Genomic DNA, 27,322 nt, shown 5'->3' with positions numbered 1-27,322 from the left:
AAATAAAATAAAAAAATCATATATACAGGAAAAAAATAAACACTCATCACCCGTAGGACGCTACTTTTGTCCGAACATAATAAATAAAAGTTGAAAAAGGGGAGAGAAATATGAATCTTAACAGGGTGGATGCGCCCAAAACAACTCTCACACACAAGATCAAAAGATATATAGATGTATATGTATGTATCCATATATATTCTGTATATATGCTTCTCTACAAAAAAGCAAGTTTACTCTCTCTATGAGTAAATACATTCTACTCTACAATCACTAGAACGACAGTGTACATTCCCAACCAAAATGCTTTGATCGTTTATCAGGAGGATATTGGACTTATCAGCAGACCATGACCAGAAAATATGCAACAACATGCTAAATGTGACTGCAATAATGTGTGTCTGTGCGTGCGTATGGGTGTGAAATAACTTCCCATCCTCCTCCAGTTGATGTGCTAGCCAGACGAACACACAAACTCACAGGTGTTCCCCCCCCCCCCCCCCCCCCCCCCCCCCCCCCGCGCCTCCCCCGCGACACACATGCACACACACCAGGAGAAAATGATGCGTTCAGCAGTTAGTCTGGTTCGCTTTGCCTCGGCAGTTGAAACGTGATCCTGGATCTATTTCTGCTGAGAGTTCAGATGATGGACCTGCTGGCTCTTTCTGCTCTTCTTCCTCTGCTTTCAGACACATTTAGCATGTCTCCTAGCGTCTCTGTGCTAATGCAAGAGGGAGCAAGACACTTTTCTCCTTCATTTACCACCTGGTATTTGTTAACTGTCTAGATGGCGAGTATCACCTCCCGTACTGTATGGTTTCTAACTTCTGAGACAGTAAGAATATCAGATTTCTGCAACAAAGCCTTCAGAGTCTTTGGTGTCTGGATGAATCCCATCCCGCAGAACAATCCAGAACCTGTTAACAGACAGCCTCTCTGCATCATTCCCTATCCTGTTTGACCTTTAACCCTGGCAGCGGGATGAAGACTAGCCTGAGGGAAATCGTGCGACTGGCAGCGAAAAGCACTCTCTAACTACTGAACATATTGCAGCATCTAAACGCGCAAAGCAACTGCATTTGGTGCCAACATAACTTTTCTTTCCTCCCTTTTGTCCCCTGTCATCAAAGTTTATGTTGTCCACGGGTAACTGCTGGTTCTCCAAAAAGCAAAAGTAACATCCATTATATACAGTGCTACAGACAGCCTGTTATAAAGCACCAAGAAAACAAATAGGGGAGATGTATTTTCTCAGCTATACATGGCTCAAATCCTAAAGTACCAACAAGGCCTAACCACTTGTACAATTCTCACTACATACAATCTTATGTGTGATATACAAACCATGAAGCAAAGAATGTCTCAATGGGCTCGGCTGTTATTGTCATTGAATGATGAAATATTTACATATATGATTACTTCTGTGTCTATTTGCATAAACGTGTGTCAGGTGGCCCTGAGAACAATGTGTGTGTGTGTTTTGTGCTTAGAAGATTTACAGGTGTAATCACACACCCACAGAGAGGCTGTGTATGTCCAAGTGTAGATGCAGGGAGGTGCGTTTACAATGGCTGCCATGTTTTCCTGTTTCATAGTGATCTCTGAGACCTTTCATGGGAACAATGGAGAGGGATGAACATCCGTCAGAGAACTCACAGGGACCGGGAGCAGGACAAACAAGCATTACTCTCTAGAAAAGTTATCCACATGGACACAACTGTCCAAATCTTCAAACAGGGCTTCTGGGAAAACACTGAAAAAGCATCACATCTTCATGATGGTGCAACAGCAGATCTAAACTATCTGAATATTTTTCGTACACTAAATACACCCGTCTTCATATGAACTGTGAAAGGAGCAGCATCATTTGAATTTGTATCTTTGTACCTCATCTTCTACATCATCACCAAATATATACTTCTAAAGAACAAGAACATTTAATAATTATTTCGTTTTTCCCTGCAATAATCCGGTGCATACCACAAACATTGTGGCTAATTATAAGTATAAATGTAAGTCAATCCAGGCTTCTAACAAGAAACACAAATCTGCCTAACTAAGGAAACAACTCCCCAACCTCTACAGACGCCTGCGCCATTTTTAGACCGAGCGTGTTTCCCTGAGCTCTCACTCTGCCTCCTTTCCTGTGAGCGGTTGTCCGGGCCAACAGACCAAGAGGACAGGTCAGTAGTCAGGGTGACTCCTCCAGCGTGTCTGTTCAGTCACAGGGGAAATGAAAAGGTTGCTCACTGAGGTATGAATATCTGCCTTATTAATGTGGGCCATCTGGACAGAGAGGACGGAGAGACAGAGAGAGGGCAGAGGGGAAATAAGGAGAAATTCTTAGCCCGATAGAGAAGCTCTGTTTCAACACAGTTATTCACCTCAACGTGAATTCCACACAAGGATGAAAACGGCAAAGCAGTGCCTCTCTCAGATGAGATGAGAGGGCCGGAGGTGCTCTGTGATTTGGTGGGAAATGCTTGGAATAGCTAAACAAATGTGTCGTGCGGAGCAGAGGCAACCATGGATGTGGACTCTGGCTGTAACAGACACACTGTGGATACATCCAAGTGTTTATGTCGAGTAACCAGCTGCCCATACGTAAATGACCGAGATGTTTTCTGTTTATTTTCTTAAAACGGCATGCTAACAAATGTCTTCATATAGGTAGTGGAATTTACTGACATTTTGAGGTAATTTTACTCAACTCGACTACTTTCTTTACCTTCAAACAACTGTATTTATTCAAGTATCTCGCCAAAATGAACAGTTAACAAGATTACATTTGATAACATGATAACGTTGCTCCCCGATTCCAAGTCATTCACTGCAACCTTTGACGGCGGCTAACAGCTAATGTTTACAAGCTCTGATTTCAACACAGATGTTCTGTCCATGATGCTGAATGGCTGAACCATAACCAGGTTTAAGGAACCGATAAGCAAAGACAACATTTACATCCTGACTCTCATTGTATTCCATATTCAGTAAAACTAAAGAATTCTCTTGACTGTCAGCTCAGTGCTGTCGCAAAATATAACTCTAATTTGACTCAAAAGTCTTGAAAACAATGGGCTTTGAGGTGTTAGCACGTCTATCACCGCATTCTCAGACGTCATTTTTGTTTTATCAAAGCTGAAGCAAACACAGGAGATCAAACAGGTGCCCAGATCAAGGCGAGCGTGAGGGGAATCAAAGCCTTTTGATTCACATTCTGGTCGATGTTGTCTCTGCTGACTGACACCTTGTCTCTATTAAAGGCTAACGATAAAATAAAACTGATGAAGAGCTTTTAGAAGCGCCACAGATATTTGCAAAGAATCCCACACAGCACTGAGTGAGTACTTTGTGTATGCTGCTTTCTGACTGATTACAGCCCAAAGTTAGAACCGACATACTTAAGCGTAAAGCACTTTGGAGTTTAATGGAACACCTCATCTCTCACTCTAACTACAACCTACGCAAATAAAACTTGCAATCTGTGCTATAGCAGCCTCAACGGACTAGGACTACACAGTCAAACACAATATTTTAATGAATTTTTAAGACTACAAAATGATAACAAACCAAACTTCACCCCCCAAATCTCTCTGTAACAGTTCATCAACATGGAGACTGGCCTTAAAAAGCTGACTGTGTTAGGGGTTTCGAATCCTTTAAGAATCCAACTTCTGTCTCAAACACAGGTGAATACAAGTTTTGTATTTTTCTAATATCGTGCTAAAAATGTTCAGAAGATGTTGCCTAACGGAGACGTAATGCAGTGTGTTTGCTTGATTGACAGGTGTCTCAGCCACTGTGATTGAAACTACTGTAGGCATGCACCAGTCCGGCTTTTCTTTCTCAATACTAATCTTGAGTTCTGATAGTATGGGTTTATACTTCATGTTTAATGAGTAAATCTCACTCTGTGGAACTTATTAGAATCCTTAAATGTACTGTAACTTGAGGCCAGAGACTGCTGTGGTTTCAGTGACTGGCAAAAGAAACCAAAGGTAAACTCCCTCCTTCTAAGTACCGACAGCTGACATAACCAACCCATGAAATAGACTTATTCCCAGGCAGGAACACATCAATCGAATTTAAAGCTCCACTTTTAAGACCTTTTTCTGAGCTATACCTTTAATTAGTTAGCCAGTAACTTGTGAGATGCCATTTTTTAAGACACGCCCTTTGGCCAGGCTGTATCTGCCACCAGCGGCATCATGTCCCTACAGGAAAAGAGGCTGGAGGGAAGGGTGTGTGTGAATGTGTGTGTTGGCAGAAAGAAGGAACAGCAATGCGTGAGTGAGCTGTGCTTTTGGTCCCTAAGGCGAGCGGGACAGAGTGTTGATGGGTGTTATGGAGGATGTACACACATACTATACACATACAGTACTGTATTTGTAACAACAGTATTCCCTGCCAGCAGTGAGACTTTAGAAAATGTGCTTCTTGACAGGAAAGTGTGTGTGCCTGGGTGTGCACAGGTGTGATTAGGTGATGAGTGTGTTCAGTAGTAGTGAGCACCTCTGGTCCGGGCCACGTAAACAGACCGACGGGCAGCAGAGAGCGTGCTCAGAAAGGCTCAGAAAGACATCAAAGATAGAGGGAAAGTAAGGAGAGGAAGGAAAGGAAAGAAGGAAGCATACATATTCTAACAGCACAGGGTTAATAGGAATACCAAAGATAATATTGCATCTCCTAGAACTAGCTTCAATTGCTCAGTGTATATAAAATTGGAAGAAAGCTATACTGTGATATTACAGTTACATCTCACGTTATAATTCTAAAATAATTTATACCAACAATAGTTATATTTTATAGAATATTTACATAAATACATCCTCATATAGTAATATTATTGTCAACACATTGTTATAGAAACATACACCATACATATATGTGTATATAGTCATGTTATAGCCACACGTACACACACATACAATGAATATACAATCAGAATGAGCTATTGCAATGCTGTGTTGGGTAAAACTCCATCGGACATTCACATCTTCTCAAGTCAGTAAGCTTGGAGAGGAGTTCTGGTGTATTGCTATAAGAAAGAAGTTCAGCCCGTTCCTCGTACAATCCGAGTATTGCTTTGTGTAAGGTTTCTCTCCTCTGAAGTGATAATCTGGTTGGAGAATAGAGAATACAGAAAGTGGAGCGTTGAGCCTCTCGGTCAGTAGGTGAGATGTTATACTCTGCTGCTAACAGAACGTTTTTTTTCCGGCGGACTGATCAAACAGAAACAGTTTGAGATCTGTGAGCCCATCACCTGCATCAAAAGGCTTAGAGAAGGACATAAAGATAGGCGTCCTGCATGTACAGACAGGTCAGTGTGAAGAGAGTTTCCAACAACCTTCTTGCCACTAGAAGTCAGAGAAGAGATCCTGGGGACCCAGATGAATGATAAAAGGGGCGAGGGTCCGCGGCTGGTAGAAGGGATTGTCAATGAAAAGACCACCTGCAGTGAGAAGAAGAACAGGGACAGAAGGATTACTATTCATGTTCGTACATATAGAGATTCATAAAAGACAATGAATGATCAAAAGGCAATTCCATAGGGAGAAAGAAATCTAATCATGTTTTTTTTTTCTAGGACAAGGTTACTTCAAGGGTACTTGAGCAGTTCTTGGAAATGTTTCTAAAAATAGATCATAACCTGGGTGACAGAAAAGTTCAACATTCTGGGAAATACATTTTGTTATCAAGAGTTCAAAGTAAAGATCAGATAACAGAAGTCTTATATCTATCAGTACATTCGAAGCTAATATAAATATCTTGATTTCAGAAATAAAAATACATTCAAACGTGTACAGAAGAATGACAAAAAAATAATCAAAATGTAACAACTGAAAACAATTAAAAATATTTACAAAAACTCAATGGAGCTCAACCAACCATTGGACAAGATACTGGGTCCTCTCATCGAATGGCTGCGCATCATATCTGTAACCATGGAGATGTTGTCAGGTGATGGTTGGATGACTGAGGCAGGTGAAGAGCAAGCAAAACTCTGTCCTGACTGAAGCTGACCTTTGACTAGCACTTTTTTATTCTGTTTTAAGTTAAAGGTAGGCTAGGTAAGTTTGAGAAACCGGCTCGAGATACACTTTTTGTTATATTCCATGGAAAGCTCTTAACATCCTGACAGCAATGAATATCTTAAGTGCTTTGACAAAAAATCCATAAAAAAATGTCATCTGTGGAAGCCGTGGCGCTGTAAAAAGTACGACCAATCATCTGAGCCGGCCCGGCTAAAATAACTGGATGACCTACCTGCCTGTCAGCCTTCCATCTGTGCACAAACTTATCTTGTGCCCTCATTGGTCATGTGCGCGTTCGTGTGTGTTGGAGGAGGGGCTCTGTAAGGAAGTGGCAGATTTTCTCCGGTTGTGTATTTTCAAATTCTAGCGCACTCGAGCTGGTTTCTCCAAAATGACCTACCCCACCTTTAAGTTCTCTTTAAATGTTTTATACATTACTTGTGATATTAATCCATATTCTTAAAATGGCTTCAGCAGCTCAGTTGGTGCTTATCTTTATTTAAAGGTTAAGCAAAGACGTGCAAAAACTACAAATACAGCAATGGCACTGATATAATGAAACAACATACAACACAGAGAGAAATGAATTCATGTGGGTCCCAAGGTTTCTGTTTGTGGTTGACATGCATTATCAACAGCTCTATGACCTCTGATAACAAGCACATAGGGAGAATAAGTGATATAGGGTTAGTCTTTGTTGAGCTAAAACATGTTGTCTTTCCGATGTACTGAGCTCCCAAACTGCAAAAAGCTCTGCATTCACTCCAGTTGATAACTCCGATAGCTGTGGGAAATCCGGCAGATATGAATCCACGTGAGGTAATGGGATCGTGCCGATGAATGCATGATGCAGGATCCCACAAAAGCTTTCTAAATTCAATGGTTGTCTTCTCGTCCTTCCCTCTGAATATCTATAAACTGAGGGTCAAAAGGATGTAACGAGACGCTCTGAGGTACGCGGAAAGATTGAAATTCAATCCCTGCGCTGTATGAGAGAGGAATATTAAAGATTGATGCAAGTTTAGGTCACAGTATCGTAGGCAGGTTGAAAGAGTGAGTAAATCATTTCAGATCGCTGCTGGGAAAATAATCCCAAAAAGTCCAAATCTAACCAAAACTAAAAGTGCATCAAATCCCTTTGTACTGTAAAGAAATGTATACACCAGACAGTGTTCAGCTTTGTATAGGAGATACACTTTATTCTTTTTCAAAATGATTATTTATGTATTCCTATACATCCTTCACAAAGCTTATTATTTTCTTTGTAGAGAGACAATGTGTGTTGTGTGTATCGTATTGCAAAGGCTATCCTCTCCCTGGCAAAGAACACAATAACAAAAGGCTCAAATATATCATTTAGACTCAAAGTACGAGGTCACAATTCACAGTCAAATCCTTCAAGTTTTGGTTTATCTCTTAGGAACTCAAACCTGCATTATTTTCCACATTCATAAAAGTGTCTGGAAACGGTAATAAAATAAAATGAACATTTAGCTCAGGTCCTCTCCCATCATTGTAGAAAAAAGGTTCCCTTCTAGAAAAAAGCAGGTTTTGGGAGAAGTGCTTGGTGTGTGTATGACTAAGCGTTTGGTGTGTGTGTTTTGGTGTGTGTGTGTGTGTGTGTCTCCGGAGCTAAAAGAAGTGGTAGTGGGGGACGGGGTAGGTGGGCATTTTCATGACAGGCAACAGAAGCATTCTCTTTGGGCAAACCTTGAGGGGGAGACATGAGAAGAGCTCTGCATGAGTCCAGGGCAACAAACAAACCAAAAGTGTCTGTTCCTTCTTCTACACTACACACTACGCTGCATCTAGGTCCAACCAACAGCCCTCTAAACAAAGGGGGGGGGGGGGGGGGGGGGGGGTCTCTGAGTGAGAAGAAACGGATAGGGTTGTGTGTTCTTATTCGGTGGTTAGAGAAAACCGAGAAGCATAGTTAAGAGGAAAACAAATGGCCGAAGATGAGATTCGTTTTTGATTTATTACAAACTGGGTCTTGTTATAGTTTTAGGAATCTCAACCATCCTTTATGAAAATCATGATGTTTTGAGTTCATCCTTAAGTAGCACAGGTCAAAACGATTGCCTTAGTTTCTTCTTTCAATCACATTGACATATCTGGGGTTTGGTTCTTTTTTTAAACGATGTTACACCGCAATTTCCCTGGTGAGTACAATGCTTTTATAACTTCTAATTTTGGAATGATGAACACAACTACAACTTACAGTACAGTAAGACCCATGGTGTAATAGAGTGAAATAACTCTTCTCGAGACAGTTGAGCTCTGTAAGATCAATCACAATTCCTGCTATTGCAAAAGCATGACCCGCCCATGTCTGCCTCTGATTGGCGAATTGTTAACTTCGATGATTTCATTGGTTAGGTTAAGGCATGAGCGGGGAGATTGGTTAGAGTTAGAAGCCAATCAGAGGCAGAGTTGGAAAATAAAGGAAGGAAGGGAAAGAAATGAAAGAAATTGTCCCGTATTTTATAGGAATTTTAGAAGCCTGTGTTCCAATATGATATAATGCCCTTTCCTATAATATAATGTTCTGGCTTTACAGTATGTATTAGCGTTCCTGTGAGCCAGTTTTATAATATGTGTTATATTTCTTATTACAAGAAAGCCCAAAGCAGAGGACAGTGGACCAAGGTAAAAGCTTTGTTTCCAAGAGACAAAGGCCTAGTCCCCAATGTTGTCATTTCTCGATTCTGATTGAAATGTAGGGCCTGATGGAGGCAACACAAAGATTGTTTTACCAATTTGGACTTGTTTTAGTAAGTGGATTAAATAATAAGAACACAATATATCTTGTACCTCTCTTTATCTGCAGCCATGCAAGTCAACTGGGTGTAAAAGAAACATTGATTTCCACATTGACGAGTCTTAACAGCAGGTATATTTACTATTGTGCATATATTTTGGATTGGATCGTCATTGTTCACAGGATCTCTTGCATGATGGTAGGCAAAGCTTTACAGAGTCTAGTAGAGCAAGGTCTCAGTGTACATGCTGTGCTGACGCAAATTGGGAGGATGTCACATTTCATTTCAGGACCTAATATGGAGTTTAATGTAACTTTTCGTGTTTATCTATACTTTTTCAAATAACACGAATTCCTACCGACTCGTAGGTAGTTAAAGCTCAGGGTGAGCTGAACTCACACTGATCACCCACCATGGTGCGTGAAATGTTCTGATGATTCACCGGGGCAGAGAAGCAAACCGTGAGATACCAATAACTCTTCATCACTCCCACTGAAGACACACTGCATTTCATCGCCAAGTCTTTTCATCGGCCAGGCACGATGGCCCTAACTGACTGCCTCTCCAAATATATTGGATGTCATGGCAAATAGGCTACTTAAAAAGACAAGTTAAAGAAATAGTTATAAAAGTCACTTTAATGTGCTTGTTAGATTGGATTTTGAGTATTTCATTAAGGTCACAATTACATTTAATAAATAATGCAGATCCCAGGGATTGAATTGAAACCGAATGAATGCAGAGCTCCACCATAAACAGTGAAACGGAGGCTCACTTTATGTTCAGGGCTGTTGGGACCTCAGGAGGGTACTAGACGTCTGCCGGGGGCCCCAGATCAGTTTCTCTTAGCACATAAGACTCATTCAAAGCTGAGAGGCCTCCCATGTGTGCACACACTGCACAAGGCTTAGTCTGTGGGAGTAAATGTGACTGTGTGTGACAGAGGGACACATGTGTGAGTGGTTTTTGCACCAATACCGATGCTGTCAAAGGTCAAGGACTAGTATAGATTTGAGCCTATGCATGTGTGTGTGGGAGGGAGCGCAGTGGGCACTTTCAGCAGTGAGGACATAGAAACCCTGGAGCAGCAGTAACATGACAGGAGCTGACCTCCCTTGTCTTAAATAACAGCTGGTAAAGTGAGGAAGTGACACTCTGCTCATCTCAACAGAAATGAAGATGCAGCAGTACGGAGAGTAAGTCTGGGTTATTATCAGCGCAGGAAAGCTTAGTTAGAGTTTCGACTCTTTTCTATTTGAATTCAATAAGTGCATGTTTGTGTCATGATTGGTTTCAGCCCATATGAGATGAGATAGTGAGTAAGATGAAGAAAGTGCTGAGCGGGCAATAAGCCAAAGTGCTGATGGATTAGCTTGAATTATGCAACAAAGAGGCGACAGTTTAAGCTTGAATTAGTTGTTATTGAAGCTCAGCGCCAAATCCCACAACATGGAATCAAATGGGATCAAGTTTTGAAGCAAAAGAGGGTTGAGAAGAACGGTTAGTGTAATATAAACCTACTGAATAATTAACAAACCCACTATGCTATGTTGGGTTAAAAGGGAATTTACTGGTTAAGAGGGAAGAGATGTTAAGAAGCTTTAAGACGGTAGAAAGAAGGTGAAATGAGTTGACGGGAAAGAAGAAGCACATACCGTATGCAGGAGCAGCTGCTGCAGCGGGGCTGTAGCCATACGGTGCCCCAAAGCCTGTTGGGGAAGGGGCGACAGGGTCTAATTCAATTGCGCACTTTCAATTCCAGGCTGCATTTTTCAACATCTTCAGTGAGATTAGATCAGTGTTTCTGCACTCTAGCAGATAGCTGTGGTTAAAGGTTGGAATACCTGAGGTGAAGCTAAAACCCCTACCTGATTAGATACTGTATATTCCCTCATTGACACGCATTAGGGTTAGTGAATATATTATAATATATAATATTAGTGAAAATTCAGCACTATTTTTTTTATTACTACCGAATTTTATTACATATTTTATTTATTTTTTCCATTCTATTTCTATGTAAATAGTGCAGTATTTTACTATATTTTTAATTATTTATAATATTTAATGTTATTTTTTATGTATGCACCATGACATCAAGTCAAATTCCTCGTACGTGTAAACCTACCTGGTAATAAACCTGTTTCTGATTCTGTTTCTGATTCTGATTCTGATAACTGATAATTCATAAAATTCTGATCAGAAATCAAAACAAAAAGACAAAAATTGAAGGGTATTTGAAATGATTTGTATATTATTGAACAATGCACCAACATAAAGGAAATACCATCAGTACGAATAGCTGTAATCTTTCATATCTCACATAAGATCTCACTACCTGGAGTGACATATCCTGGTGCGGCGGCGCTGACGAAGGCTCCTCTCGCGAGGGCTGCTCTTCCTCTTCCTCGGGCGACCTGAGCTGCTACTGCTGAGGCGGCTGCCGCGGCCGCCAGGACTCCTTTTGTCTGCACAAAGACATGCTGTTTTACAAACCAGCATGCACACAGGCTCAGTGAGAACTCAGGAGGGAAAATGTCGATCTGATAACGGTGTGATAAACTGTGATCTGATAACGGTGTGATAAACTGTGATCTAGATAACGTATGGATCCCAGTGCCACTAATAACTGACGAGTGAACAAAGTGGGAATAATTGCTCCACAGAATAAAAAAGACATTTAAACGTTATCATCTTTAAAGCTGCATGGACAGTTTGGCTCATGAGAAAGACTGCTACAGGTTGTATTGATCATAGATTTTATACGGTTTGCTTTAAAGCCCCATATGGAAGCAGTGTCTGGTATGTACTGTATGTGTGTATGTGTGTGTGTGTTTCCTTACCTGAGGCAATATCTTCTTTTTCTTGGTTACAGCTGCATTTGGACCAGAGAAGAGTTTTTCTAGAGCCGCTAGAGCAGCACTGGCCTTTGCTACTTTTTTATTGGGGCCTGCCCCACGAAACTTCTGTGCATCAACCTCCACCTGACATGGACACACACAAACACACACATAAAGAAGGTAACATATGGACAAAAGGAACATTTTGCATTTTGTGCATCTGGTTAAAAGAATTCTCTAGTTTTATTATCACTTCTATTAGTGGTTTCCCCATATAACACAGCTTTAACAAAACTAACAATTGCACAATCAATCTTTTCAAAACCCATGCTTTATTTTCCAGTCATGACTTACTCAGCCAGCGAGTCTGGCTGAACAGGACGGCTTGTTTAGCGAGGCCCTGCTGTCAGGCAGCCTTGCTAATCAATCAGCGGAGCGATGGAGCGGCCAGGCATGTCGGAAAACAACACACCCCACAGAGAACAGGCCTGCTCCATGAACCAAGCTGACTGATTGACACAACCGGAGATCAGCCTGCTTCCGAGTGTGTGTGTGTGTGCCCTGTGTATGTTTCTCCCCATGGCTAAATGGCATGTGCATAAAGAAATATACTCTCTTACACATATACATGTTTCATAGGCACTGTGAAGCTCACCTCCATAACAAAGCGTTTGTCGTGACTGCCTCCACTTTCAGAGATGAGTTCGTATTTGAGGCCTCGTCTCTTTTCGTTTAGCTCCATGACGGGGTTCTTCCCACTCGCCGTCAGTATCGGACCCTGAGTTCGCACCTGGGGAGATAATTCAAGTCTTATCATTTAAAAGTATAGTGTATTAGTGAGCACAACTGTATGTTTTGAAGAGCTTGAACACAAGTGTTTATTTTTCATTCCGAGACATTAAAAAGCATTTGAGTGTGTGCAGTTTTGTATCAACCCTTGTTCCTCAATCCTCACCTCCAGTGCGTTGGAATTGTCCGAGGTGTGTGTTGGGTTATTGCTCGTGTGTGATGACGTGTCGCTCTTCCCCTCCCCGTCCGACTTCTCGTCTGAACTCATGGGGTCCAGGTCTGAGTCGAACCCTGTTGGGTAGCCCATAGCCTGGAGAACCTGGAGAGGGAACAGCATGATCAAATAAAAACGAATGCGGGGAGATTTTTTAACAACTTGTGTTTTACCGCTATCTGCATCAATATATTTTAGTTTGTTGTTTTTGTACATTTTGAAATCAACATTGTCTCACTACTGTACTTATACACAATCAAGATAGTGTTAGAGTGTGTGTAAAATAGTTTAGCACACTTAATGGAATGAGATAGATTTACTAATTGAAGAACATAATTCCACGGAGACATTCATTCCAATAAGAATGAAATGGACACATCTTTAAATGTGTTAATGACTATATTCTAACAAGCGAGCAACTGCAGTACTGACACGACATAGTTTAATTTAAGTCACACAAAGCTTAAATTAAAGCCATTACAATAGATTGGCAACACAGACTAAAGCGGTATGAGTCTACTGGAAGTCTATTCAGCAGACAGAGCAGCCAAACAATATGAGCCGAGAAGAGGATAGAAGAATGACACCTTTTTTGACTCAAATGGGTGACTGTGTTACAGCTGCTGAACCAGCCAATGCAGAGGGGGGTGGAGAAAGTGAGGGTGAGAGGGGGAGATCAAAAGGTGAACACACGAGAGAAAGAAAGTGAGAGAGTCAGAAGGAGAATGGAAAAGGGGGAGAAAGAGCCTTTTATGGGAATGGAGCGGAGAGAGGATTATCCTGGCTCTGTGCTCTGGAGAGCCTCTTTGTTCACAACCACTTTGGGATTACATGGATTTGCCCACCTCTATCTCCACACACACACACACACACACACACACACACACACACACACACACACACACACACACACACACACACACACACACACACACACACACACACACACACACACACACACACACACACACACACACACACACACACACACACACTACACACACACACACACACACACACACACACACACCACACACACACACACACACACACACACACACACACACACACACACACACACACACCACACACACACACACACACACACACACACACACACACACACACACACACACACACACACACACACACACATCTGGCACACTTTATCCTCTTCCCTCATTTCCCCTCTTACCTTGACAGCAACGTGCAGCTTGGCGGTCTTCTTGGAGGATCCAGAGGCTTCGTGAATGGTTCCATCGAGGTCCACGGACATGGTGAAGACTGGAGCGTGAACCGGGCCCGACTGGGACAGCAGGCGGTACTGCAGCCCCGGCCGGATCTGGTTCAACCGCATCAGGGCGTTCATAGGCTGGTTGGAGTCTATGGCTTTACTGTCTAGGACTAATGTAAAAAAAAGTGAGAGGAATGGTTACAAGTAGGGCATATTAGGATAGATGTATTAGGGTTTCACAGGGGATGTACTGATTAACCAGCCCTAATTGGACAGACTGGCCCAATTCAGGGACACTGTACCCAATAAATCACATTTTCTCAAAGGTTTCCCGCACACTCGTCGGTTGTTTTTATGATGAATAAAAGGTGCCTCTCTATTTTCTCTCCTTTTCAATCACTTTGCTCCACTTGGCCAATATCTAAAAATGCCTCTCTGTCTCCATTAGCCTTGATTCGTCTTCTCCTTGTATGAAAAAAGATCTGGGGACGGTTGGGTGGCCTACTAAAACGTTTGAAATCAATACTATTGATCTGCCCCTAAGGTGGAAGGCAGAAAAGCAGACGGGGAAGAGAAGCAAACCTTGTCTGTGGTTACGGAATATGATTAGCTACATCTCATGGCACTGCTTTGTTTATCGGATTGAATTCAAATAAATACAATTCAATGCTAAATTAAACTTTTGTAAAATGAGATTTATTTTGTTGTGAATTTCTTGAAATGCATACTTTCCTTCACACTTCAAAAATAATTGAGGACTAAAAGAAAGACGCACAAGAAAGTAATTACACAATTGCTCGTCCTTCCCTACTTCTCGTACCTTTTCTTAGATTCCTCTTCATCTTCTTGATGAGGTCTTTGTCATCCATCGCTCCATCCTCATACGGCCTTTTCAGACCCAAACCTGGAGAGAAAGATGGAGGAAGTTACCAATCAATGAGTAACTACAAGAGATGTTTGCATGAGAAAACACACAGAGGCAGAGAAGACAAAGACTTTGGGAAAAGAAGCATGAAGATGAATAAACTCACAGACAAGATCAACAGAATAGACATGCAGACCAGCAACAGTCAACAATGACAAAGACATATAAGCTCCTTTCCTACATGAATCTTAATCTGTAAATGCTCTGGCAAATGTCCATGTTGGCATCATTAGGCGCCAAAAGTCTTGAGTCAATTCTCTTTGAAATGGCTTCAAAGATGTGCCAACTTTCTCTTGTTGCACATTTTCATGTATTGTCACCAAGGCTAGGCATGTTTTGGCTAACACGCTGAAAGATGGGAAATAAAGAGGCAATATCTGCAATACCTCGTTTTTTTGTGGTGCTTCACATGTCAAGAATATTGACAGTGCTGCTAAAAACATCAAATGCATCCAGAAAGCTCATGTGATAAGTGAAAAGATTTGATGGCAAGTCCAATCTATGTTCATAGTATGCTATAGTTTCCATGTGAGAACAACAGACTGACAAGCCATTTACACAAACAGATTTACAGGCAGGTGGACATACCTTCTTTGTCTGACCAAGGGTATTTATGTGATGGTTTATTTGAGGGAAGAGGGTCCATTTCCAACACCTTGTAGATCTGTCCGAATGCCATGAGTCTCAGGGCATGCTGTAAAAGGCAACATATAGGGAAGATACATTCAAACCAGAGGAATTCTACCACTTACAGTACTTGAAGTTGGGTCCAACATTTCCCATCATTTAACTTTTTAACCCTTAGATGCACAAGTGACTGGACCCTACACTCTTCCATAAGTGGGTCTAAAAGGACCCGTATTAGAATAATAGGTGTTTTTATGCCATTTTTGTCATTTTGGTTAAGAAAAATCACTTGTATAATATTTAGTATTATATTTTGGTTCACACTAGAAATATTTTATATTACATTTTTCATAATTTATCATTTTAGGAGAAAAAAAATTACATTTTGAAAAAAAACATTTTGAACATATTGTCCCAAAGATCTCCGCTATTCTGAGACCCTCACAGTATTCCAGTCCCTTTTCAAAACTCATCTCTTCTCCTCTTGTCTACTCATAGCCCACCCCCCCCATCAATCCATGCCAGTTGATCAAGTTTGATAGTCCTATACCCCCCACCCTAACCTTCCCTTATATTGTAAAGCGATTTTGAGTCCTTGAAAAGCCCTATACAAATATAATGTATTATTATTATTATTATTATACTGACAGGTATCAGATCTTGCTGTGTAAAATAATCTTCCTGAGAGGTGTCACTTGTGATGTAGTCTGTGTGGTCTACAGTGAATGTATTCCTGAGCCACAGGTGATAAGAATCAAAGGTTCCCATAGGATCCCATAGAAAATGCATGCGGGTCATCTTTGACCCACTTATGGAAGCTTGGGGTAGAAATACAAAAACTACAATTTCTTAAAATGTGAATGGCATGATATCCAAAACATGTTTTTTGAGGAATAGCTGGAATATGAAATGATAAAAAAATGTAATTACAAAGATACTTCAAGAAAACCACCTCACCGGGTCCAAAAAGACCCACTTATGCATCTAAGGGTTAACAACAACAGACCTCCAGTTTTCGAAAAAAAAACGTTGGGTTTGCCCTTTAAATGGAATGTTATGGAATGAAATACATTGAAAACATTTTCCTCCCTTTAAATTTGAGTCATGACACAGACCAATGATGAGTAAATGCCCAGTAGTTTGCTCCATGTATCCACAATATAAGCTTTGTACAGACAAACAGTCAAATAATCAACTTCTACAGCCGTCTTATTGAGATAAAGGGTCAGTTCTGTAGGAACTTGAAGTGCTAATAAAATAAAGCCGATAAAGCAGGAGTTTTTACATTCTGGTTGAAAAACAGACAGACAAGACATCAAGAGTCTTCAGGCTGATATTCATCTTCGCAAATGTAAGAAGGCCACGTCTGAACACAGAAGCAGTTGTGCAAACATGAATGTATGTAAATGTGCTCCGAATCTGTCAGATAATTGCATTAATATACGTGTATAAAATCCACCTTGAGCTATCTTGCAACACAGACCATCACATTTGTGCTCAAAGATAGTTCATTTATCCTTCTCGAATCTACTTTACACATACTCAATTTATACAAACAATCGGAAGGACACGCAGAATGGGCGACAGTGGCTCTGCTAATACAAAGCCATTAGGGAGGTGGAGTGTCTCAGATATTCATGAGTCTCCACGCAGCTCATTGACGGAGCTCCCTCTCCTCTATCTACTCTTGTATCTGCTCCGTTACAATTATCCCCATTGACATTCAAGCCTCGTTCAGGCTGCCTTCAAAGGAAATGGACGGCAGGATTCACTAAGCCAATGCGGCTCAGAGGCTGCCCTGCTCAGTGGAGTGTGTGTGTGAGGAAGGACATGGAGGCACGCACGCCCGAAGTGCATGCACAAAAATGCTGTCCTCGGGGTGTCAGGGATGGATTTATGGCTAGCAATGGCAATAGTTTCCCACACGATCGTTAAAATTCAGCACCACACGGCTCTGAAGACGTGCACGCTCGAACAAGTGTGTGTGTGCATGCGTTTTGAGTGGTTTGGGTGGTGGTGGGTCTTTCTGTCTGGTAATAGGCATGTTGCTTCCTGATTCCCACAAACTGACAGCTCAGGGCAAATGCAGCTGGGTGATAACAAGTGTGTGTGTGTGTGTGTGTGTGTGTGTGTGTGTGTGTGTGTGTGTGTGTGTGTGTGTGTGTGTGTGTGTGTGTGTGTGTGTGTGTGTGTGTGTGTGTGTGTGTGTGTGTGTGTGTGTGTGTACCTGTGCACGGCAGGTAATGGCCTCAGCCTGCTGGTCTGTCATGTTGGTTAGTGTGTTGGTTGGCTCTTTCTCACACGGGTCGTGTAAACCTGGACCACCTGGGGGAAAGCGACAGGAACACAAAGTCAGTTGTTGTCACTTTGCGCTCTGTCACTGCAGCTCGGCGACATTTAATTAAGCTTCACTTCACTGTCATTAAACAAGTGACGACAGGAATCTTGACAATTAAAGTGGACAACAACAGGAGCTATAGGAAAATGTACCTGGTCATCTTGCCTGTGAGGTATTCAAACCAGTCACTTAACATACAAAGGTAAAACCCTTCAAACTTTAAGTGTGACACAAACTTTGAATAAATAATCTACTACTAGTTGGCACATTCTTTGTAAAATAAACTAGAGCTGTTTATTGTTTTGCATTTTGTTAATCATTCTCAAATACCGCTTATTTATCTTTTAACATATTCTAAAAGACATCTCAGTGCTTTCTTAAGTAGAACCTTAATTGGCTTCAGTCTAGTGGGACATAACTTGCTTTTGCCTCCACATCTCTCAAATTAAGTCAAATGAAACTCAGCCTTCACGTACTTCTGAATAATTGAATTCCTGCCAAAGATGCACAACATTTGGTAACAGAAACCCCTTCAGCTGCTCCTAATGAAAAGGCTCATGTAATGATGACCTTCCTCAGACAGCTGCGCTCTGCTGGGTCATTGATGATGTCTCGACCTCTCACAGAAGCAGCTCTAAAATGTGCCAAGCAGAGCCTCCACGCATCAGCTCATCGTCCCTTGCGATATCCACCAGCGAGGCCAATTTGCATAAAAACCCACATTCTTCAGTGTGGATTGCTCTAATCTGCCCATCTGTATATGCATGCATCCACTAGGCTCCATACCTGGTAGCAGTATGCCTGAGGCCACACACTCCATGACTCGACGCAGGGCTTCTCCGGCCCCCAGAGGTCTGTTGCAGGTGGCGATTGCCTTCTCGCAGATAAGCTCTAAGGGCTGCAGGAATACACACACAAACACAACTATGAAAATGCAGCTCTAAAAAATAACAATTATTGTAATATGTGATAAAACATGACTGACTTATATCAACAACAAAAAATGCATATCTATCTGTTGCTTACTGTGATATTTTTGTTTCAACAGTTACTTTATTTTTTATCTATTAGATGTTGGATCCACGTTTTCTCACTTAACATACTTTTTTTTCAAGATTAACATCACATCTAGAGACCATAATGAGGATCTGTTATATAGTGTACACTGGACTATATACTTGTATGCGCCAACCAGTTCAACTATGGATGATTGTGGGCACACTTCTTAAAATTCCAGTAACAATATGGACCTCCCATTAGAGTAGGAAGATGAGTAACATTGTGTAAAAATGCACAAATGTCAGCATACAAGTGTATTAAAGTTCAAGAGGGCTGAACAGGTCATTACAGCAAACACTCACCCATCCCTTGAGAGGTTCCCAGACGGAGTGTCTATTGCACATGTCTCTAAGTATCCTGAGAACGATAACGCAGGACTTAAGCCCGTTCACTCGAGCCTGAGAGCGACCGAGGAGATGGAGGGGGGGGGGGGGGGGGAGAAGAAGGAAATTGAGTACAGGAGGAGGGGTATTTGTGCAAACACAGTTAGATAAACAGCCTGTTGTCCACAACAAAGACACATCATGAAGTGATTATATCCGTCTAAAACCCCACAGAGAATAACTATCCCACTTTTAAGACACTTAACGTTATGAATTTAAATCACTGGCATGTTTTACAAAAAGTATTTCAGAAATAATAATATTTGTTTGGTCTTTACCTTTAGAAAATACCTTAATTCTGAACTACAATGTTGTCAGTAAGGTAAGTGAGGTGGGAGATAGATGGGGAAGGGTATGGGAGGGGAATCAAAGGGAAGCATTGACATACTGTACAGAGCAGGCAGGTTCACATAATAGCCAAAAAGAAAAACAAGTATCAACCATTGCTTTTGTAGCCTTACGATTCATCTAACACCTATAGTCTATATACTGTATGTGGAAAAAATACAGATTTGGAGAATTTGAAATATAGTATAATGATGTAATATGTATCCCTTTTTGTTCATGTTGAACATAATTTGCAATTATTCTATCTAATTGTGTCACCCTCCTATCTATTGTGGATTAACTTAATCTGTGTGAGCATAAATAAAGCCCCACAGTGTTATGTGACAGTGAGTGTCTGGCCTCTGGGTGAATCGTCAGGCTACAATAAGCACCGGGCAGGAAGACAGGAAGTGAGTGGGTGCCGACCTGGAACCACTTGGCGTGTCGCAGCGCTGCCAGGGCCAACAGACATCTGTGTCTATCCAGCACCTCCCCCTCCTCCTCCTCAGCCTCCACTCTCTGCGCAGCAGCACCCAACACTGCCACAAAACAATAACAACCCGATATAGAGAACGTGAAACACACACACGTCAGGTCTGAGTGTGTGTGTTTGAACTGTGCGTGTGTGAATGTGTGCAGACACACTTGGAATTGTGTGTGAGAGCAAACATACACACACAAATGCATGGATATTTTTGTTGGTACATACAAGGTGCTTTGCATGCCATAAAGTTGTTCCTCTCCTTGTAGAAAGAAGCGCTGTCTCTCTACAGGTTGTGTCATTTTCAACACTGTGATCAGTCTATTAGTGTTGACTGCATCACATGTTGACATCTTAACCCATATTAATACAGGTTGCTTGTATGAATATGTGCTAGAAATTACACGCACTATTAAACCGTGAGTTAGTAGTTTACAACCATCCAGTCACTGACAAGTCAGCAACCAGGGTCACAAGAGAAGAGACAACTTTGTGAGATGGAAAGCCCCCCCCCCCCCCAGACATAGACAAATACTTAAGGAGTGTTTGATTTAATGTGAGGGCATTGTTGGGACACATCCATTCATTTGGCTGTGCCCAGCAAGGTAAATCAACCTCTCCTTTACGTATTTGAGGAGGATTTCGTTTATTTTGATCCAGTCTGCACCAGGCAGGAGACAAAATAGGAGTTTTTTTTTTTTCTTCTGGATTACTTAAGGTGCACTTGATTTCACGGGCTCATATAGAAATGGTGCAGAGAAAGCAATTCAACTCCCTTTCTGGGCAAATGAAGAATCAAGCATTTCTAAAGTAGAACTAAAAGGAAAAAAAAAATCTAAGATAGTTTGACCCAGTGTCAGACAAACACAACACAGAGGAAGGATCAAGGCAAGGGTTTAGTCAGAGCATCGTGGTTGGTAAAAAAAAAAGGAGCATCATTGCACTTTTTATATGTATGCGTTTGATTCATGCCGCCGAGCACGCCAGGACGGTTGAGTTACCACGCTCTCTCCAATTCTCCAAGTCAACACAAAATCTACGGTGTGCAAGGCGAGCTGAATCAAACGCAGCTGTGTATGAATGAGTGCGGTTACATGGTGTTTCTGGAGAGGGTTTATTGTGAGCGGGACCTACTGCTAGTGACATAAAACACACTAAAGAGCCCTATGGGTCTCTCTGAAAACACAACTAGGTAAATATTTTCCTCATCACTTTCCCGTGAAAAGACAATCCTTCCCTAAAGAGGTATTACGTTGAAATGTCAGATGTGTCCGATGTGTAGTAGCACGAGCAAGATGACATCTATTTCACATTATTTCCTGGACTCATATGGCCATTATCACGGCGTAGCTCTTCCCCTATGTGTTATGAATGCAGTGGTGTGTGCATTCGTGTTACGTTGTGATGTATAATGGTGTATCTCAAGGTCTGTCAGTGATCCCAGCTGCATTTGGGATTGCTCTGCAGCTAGTGGATCATTACAGCCTTTCTCGTCTCGCTTGCTTGTCCTCCCGCTGCTCTCTCAAACGATCTGCCGGCCGCTGCCTCACTTAGCGCTCTTTCTTTATCTCCTTCTGTGTTACTGACGCCATCCTCTCCCTCAGACTGATTGGAAAAATATCCCTTTGCTGCTGTGTCTCCTTTAATTTACTGTCACATCACCCTACATCCCACTCTCTGTGACCACCCAAAGAAGCCAGCTGTATCTGAGCTTAAAGAGCACGCAAGGATTAAATAACTTATATTTAAAAGCAAATATATGAACATACATAATGTAAAATGTATCAAATCAAACACAGTACCCATGATATACAGGGTGACTGATTTGTGTGGCAGATAAACATAACCAAGCACTATTTTAATTAAATATATTAAATTCCTTCCAGAAAAAAGACATTGTGTACATTATACATTGCTGTTGATGCTTTAAGAGAGCAGGAGGAGGTGAGACATTGGACAGCACCACTGGTGTATCTGACTATCAATAAATGTGTTAATGTGTTACGGTGTTAGACCCTGCCTTTAATGATGAGACCCTATTAGTCATATTGGCTCACATCTCTTAACCGCTACAGGTGCCTTGACAAATTAGTAGCAATTAGACATCCAGTGTGACAGGTATCTTTATCCCTCTGGGACAAAATAAAAGTGTCTCTTGCTCCGTGTGTGTTGCGTGTGCATGCCTCTTAAAGAGAAAAATACGAGCGGTCCTCTCCGTCTTGCCTTGGCATGACGTACGGCTGACCTCAGCTCTATCTCTCATCTCTCTCTGAGACCTGAGTGTCTAGTTGGACGGGAGCCACAGGATGGATGGGCAGCTTGCTACTGCTCCGTTATTGATTTCTCTGGCCTTGCCTCGCCGTCCCACCTCCCACAACCAATTATAATCAGCTCCTGCTACCCCCTGAAAACGTGTGGGGGGGGATGGTCATTAGACTGAACACCAGGCTTCAGCTCTGGAATGTGTCCTGTAGCCGTCTTGTGTCAGCAGAAGTTAAAGAGGGCATGCCATTTTGTTGGCTTGAAATAAAAACAGTTCTATATAAATATTATACAAAGTGGGATGTGTGTTAAAAATAGCGGGAAAAACTACAACTGATGTGTTCCTACCTCGCCCGTTCTTCTTCTCCTCTTCTTCCTCCTCCACCTTCTCATCCTCCACTTCCTCCTTCTCCGCCTCCGCCTCTTCCTCCTCATGTCCTTCCTCCCCATTCTCCAACTCTTCCTCTTCCTCCTCCTCTTCCTCCTCGTCATCCCTCATGGTCGGCGAGGTGAGGGTGATGGTCAGTGTGAGTTTGGGCTCTGTTGTCGTTCGTACCAATATGGCCGCCTCGGGCAAGGAGCTCGTGACCTCGCATTTCTCTTCTGTCAGCTTCTGTCATGTGTCAGACAGACATAACTGCATGGTCAGAGGCCAAGGTCACAACATGACTCCGTGCAGATGGAAAAGAAGCAAATATATCTGAGCCTGACGCTGCTTCAACATTTAATATCACCAGGAATGACAGGAGAACTATCAAGTGAATATTGTACATGAGAAACAACACATTAGCATTGCAAATACTGTATCTGGGGATATTATTTTATTCTGGTATCTTAGATGTGACCCTGAATGAAAGCCTCTTTTTGAAATGTGAGAAGTGTCTTCAACTTGCCTATCCACAGATTATAATTGGCAAAACAAAGACCTGTTCCAAGTATTTATAACAATACGCAAATGAAGAAAGGGCTCTGAATAAAAACTGTAAAATGAAATCATCTAATGATAAGAGGACACAAAACTCTTGAAAGGTGAAGTAATAGTGTGTATACTGTATTACCAAGACTGGTGCAAGCTCTTTCTGAATTATCGAGGCATTGTAACCATCGTGTGTGTCTGTTTACATTGTTTCTCAGTGTCAGACATGCATTGTGAAATTCTATTGAAATGTTCACGATGCTCCATTCAGCCCCGCTTTCTAAAGCAATCAATTACTGCTGACCTCTGTGGTCAGGACTGAGAAGTACTGAAGATAATGAATTCATGTCAGTATTCACAGCGGCCACATTTGTTACTCGGTACAAATGCATTTCAGCACACGTGCCTACAAACAAGAATGAATGGGACAACAACCACTGCCACAACGACCTGCAGACTCGCCCACTAACACACTTAAAGGAATGTTCACATCAACACACACAACCCCGCAGGCAGAAACAGGCACACACAGACTCACAAATGCAGTTGAAACCATAACTCTAAATATTGAATAAGATGATGAAGTAAACAAGTGAAGGAGTATATGTGTGTTTGATTCTGTTGTACCTCGCATATGCTGCTCTGGCGCTATTTTCTAGCAGACGATGTGTTTGTTTAAGTGTGTGTGTTTGCATTTCTTACATTGTTGGGCAATAAATCTGTCATCCAGTCACATTATGAGAACTTAGGTCCAATGTGGAGGCACAAAACTGAACCATAGAAGGTCCATCACTTATGTTAGGGCTTAGATTAAAGTAAGCTTCCAGGACATCCATGTAAGGCAATGCTGTGTCCTCCCACACAACAAAAACAAGTGTCTGTCTGTGTCTGTGTGTGTGTGTGTGTGTGTGTGTGTGTGTGTGTGTGTGTGTGTGTGTGTGTGTGTGTGTGTGTGTGTGTGTGTGTGTGTGTGTGTGTGTGTGTGTGTGTGTGTGTGTGTGTGTGTGTGTGTTTCTCTAACACTGCTTAAGTGAGCAGTGAGTCGCAGAGGGTCCATCTACATCCCATTTGCCCCTGATGAGAAAATCAGAATCTCTGGTCACTGGGCTGAGACATGAGATTACCTCCCTACCCACACACTCAGAAAACACACACACACACTATCTGTCGTTCACTCCCTCACACCACTTAACTGCTAAAGAGAACAGGCAGAGAAGAGGCACCGAGGCAGAATGTATTCATTGAGTAATTTCTGCACTAGCCGCCCAGGTCGTGGAGTTTTACCACGTCAGGTTATTGCACATTTTTCCCCCTCTGACAGATTTTTGTGAACTCAAAGCTGCCTTGATAGAGCTGACAAATGTCTCAAGGGATTTAAAAAAAGGCCTCTTATCTTTAGGAGCTACTTTAGGAAAACAGTCTAAACCTTTCAATCCCTAGATCATTCAAAATTACCAGCGAAATACAGGAGTAAAAGTGAAGGATCAGTGTGTTTTGTTTTTCTGTGCCAGGACTTGTTAATGAGGAAACATGACACTGAAGCAGTGACAAGAGCATTAATCACACTTGACTCATACATACGAACACCACTCTCCACTTCTCACTTGACGGCATTGCAGTCTCTTGCCTAGTTACGCCAACACTCACAACGCTTCTCTCTACATCTGCACATCATAATATGGGAGCTTTGATATCTGACATTGGAGAGGAAGGTACAATACAACTACAGTTTCTTAGATTACATTTTGCAGTTGCATCGTGTGCGTTAGCAAGAAGTGTGTAAGAGAAGCATGAACGTGAGTGTGCGTCTGTGTCTCTAACCTCTATCTGTGTGGGTAAATGTTGACAGACAGTGTCCAGCAGTGTCTGTGTGGGTTTGTCTCTGCACATCAGCACCAGCTCCAGGTCCATGTCTCCTTTGATCAGGAGGCCTTTGGCCACCAGGCCGATCCTCATTACTCCACACAGCACGGCACCATTAGTGGGCTCTCTGTTTTTCAATGGGAAAATGAATGACAGGTAACATTAGTAACTCATGTTGATTTGACTGTAAAGACAAACATATTTCAAGCTTATAGGGTAGACAATTCTGCATCCTGATTTTTGTTGTTGTTGTTAATGTACTGTAAGGTCAATTACTTTTTTTTATTAATCTAAGACAAGGAGGTTATGGTTGTGGTTTGTATGTCTCTTTGTAAGCAGATTATGAAAAGCTACTAGCCCGATGTTCATGAAAACTGTAGAATTGGCCACGCCCATTCAATTAAGGATTTAGGGAAGGACTTATAGAAACAGCCTTGGCAGAGGTCTGCATTCTTTATAGAACATTTTCAACCTCTTTTTTCCAATATAATCCCACGACTCACAACAAAGAATATCTTAATATGAATAAGTATTTGATGTAATCTCTGGTGAGTAGCTGCATGATTAAAAGATTAAAAATACAACGTGCCAGTTAAGATTGTAAAAATGAGATCTGACGAGACAATTTAAGACATTAATGAGAAAGTAGTGGACCCTTAATAAAAGATTCATGAAGATAGCGGACCATGGTGCAGTGCCCAGAGATTGTCAAGTGGTTGGTTCAGTTAATTTTCTCCGGAGCTGCACATGCTCCTGCTGTTCATATAACTCTATGCCAGAAAGCAAAATGTGTGTATTTCACAAAGAGATAAACTATTAAGTAACATTTTTAGTAAGAGAAAACAAGCAATAGCCTCTCACCTCAAGTCAAGATTTAGACAGTTTGTAGGCAATATGATCAATCTGTTCAATAGAGTCATTAGTATCATGTCTAGTATTTGTCATTCTACTCCACCTGTAGCTGTCGCTGGAATCCTCCGTTTCTTCGCTGGGCTTGTCACCTGGATTGTCCTCCTCTGTGCTGTCTGCTGGTTGGCTGTCCACCTGGCTGTGGGCGTCGCTGTTGGAGTGATCCATCCAATCAGAGACGTGTTTGAGGGCGCACTCGACGGTGGACACCAGCGTCTGAACGGCTTCCAGCTCTTGTGAGGAGGGGTAGATGGTGGAGTGTTTCGCCATGACATGGCGGTCATCGTTACTGAAGGACCGGAAGGACCTCTGGAAAGAACAGAAGAAGAATGAGGAAGTCAGTACAAATATATAATGCACATTCTGATTAAATTGCGAAAAACAGAAAAGAGGCACACACACACCTGGACACACACAAATACACACAGCAAGGACACAACTGGAGGGACAGGTGGAGCTTTAATCCATCAAATCGAGCTTTAATCTCCCCTGCCTGAAATCACACACACCGTTTGCAAAAATACTTGGCACCACAACCGAACAGCAAAATAAATTCAGGACAAACACGCTTACTGTCCCACTAAGCGCACGTACAAATGGCTTCTTTATGGGTTGCTTTGGTGCAGACTGAACATTAATCTCTTTTATGGTAAACAAATCAAATGTTAACTCAGTGACAGCTTCCATGTAATGGCCCTGACCCTGACATGCATGCATGGTCACATGCACACATCAGGAATTCATCTGACCATCCTCCTCAAATCCTCACTACCTGTCATATTTCAATCAGACTTTATGGCCTGGGTATTTATGTCAGCTATTAGATTTGTTCTGAGTTGCTCCTGCTCACTCTCTGGGAGGTAGGAGGAGAAACACGCTGGAAGGAGGAGATCAGGTGGGAGAGTAAACAACATCAAACAGAAGGGGCAGAGGAGGGCTGTGGGAACAGTGCAGCATGTTTAAAAGGGAAAAAGGACATAAAACGGTTGCAGCAGGGGAGGACGGATTCAAAGACGGATGGAGAAGGGAAGAGATGAAGGAGAGGAGCAGGTGCAGCTGAGGCCTTTGTGAGTCGCACACTCTGCAATTAATACCATCCAGATGGGTCCCTGTGCATTTATATGAAATCTCAGTGTGAACTATATGTCATCTGTTTACCTCTTTCATATGTCACAGCATGTCAGCAGGTGGCTTTTAATGGGAGGGAATATCTAAACATCTGACCATTGGGTATAGACATATGTAATGTTATATAAAACTGATACAACAGTGAATCTTAAGCGGCCATGTAGAGATACATCATGGGACAATAAGCAAAATAACATTGAGAGGGATTTAAAAGATCCAACATATAACAG

The 27,322-nt window shown here is 41.9% G+C and overlaps 1 protein-coding gene across 4 annotated transcripts in view; it reads right to left on the bottom strand.

The window, feature by feature from the left end:
• Positions 1-3,968: 3,968 nt before the first annotated feature.
• The window catches only part of strbp (spermatid perinuclear RNA binding protein), a 72,259-nt gene continuing 48,905 nt past the window's right edge, over positions 3,969-27,322 (bottom strand). The window contains exons 4-20 of one of the 4 annotated variants that reach the window (XM_034122900.1): positions 26,011-26,273; positions 25,014-25,182; positions 22,625-22,889; positions 19,960-20,072; positions 19,126-19,221; positions 18,551-18,662; positions 17,654-17,751; positions 15,388-15,493; positions 14,695-14,778; positions 13,836-14,044; positions 12,593-12,745; positions 12,293-12,427; positions 11,641-11,781; positions 11,121-11,280; positions 10,453-10,506; positions 5,890-5,937; positions 3,969-5,452 (exon numbers count right to left, since the gene is read on the bottom strand). In XM_034122900.1, the coding sequence (XP_033978791.1) occupies positions 5,358-5,452; positions 5,890-5,937; positions 10,453-10,506; positions 11,121-11,280; positions 11,641-11,781; positions 12,293-12,427; positions 12,593-12,745; positions 13,836-14,044; positions 14,695-14,778; positions 15,388-15,493; positions 17,654-17,751; positions 18,551-18,662; positions 19,126-19,221; positions 19,960-20,072; positions 22,625-22,889; positions 25,014-25,182; positions 26,011-26,273 (2,301 nt within the window). In that variant the 3' untranslated portion in view covers positions 3,969-5,357. The remainder of the gene's footprint in view (positions 5,453-5,889; positions 5,938-10,452; positions 10,507-11,120; positions 11,281-11,640; positions 11,782-12,292; positions 12,428-12,592; positions 12,746-13,835; positions 14,045-14,694; positions 14,779-15,387; positions 15,494-17,653; positions 17,752-18,550; positions 18,663-19,125; positions 19,222-19,959; positions 20,073-22,624; positions 22,890-25,013; positions 25,183-26,010; positions 26,274-27,322) is intronic. The other 3 variants (XM_034122901.1, XM_034122903.1, XM_034122904.1) reach the window with 3 other exon arrangements.

This window comes from Trematomus bernacchii, unplaced genomic scaffold (genome assembly GCF_902827165.1).
Source record: "Trematomus bernacchii unplaced genomic scaffold, fTreBer1.1, whole genome shotgun sequence".
In the NCBI taxonomy this organism is placed as follows: Eukaryota; Metazoa; Chordata; class Actinopteri; order Perciformes; family Nototheniidae; genus Trematomus; species Trematomus bernacchii.
This window is presented reverse-complemented; position numbering and strand designations above follow the sequence as displayed.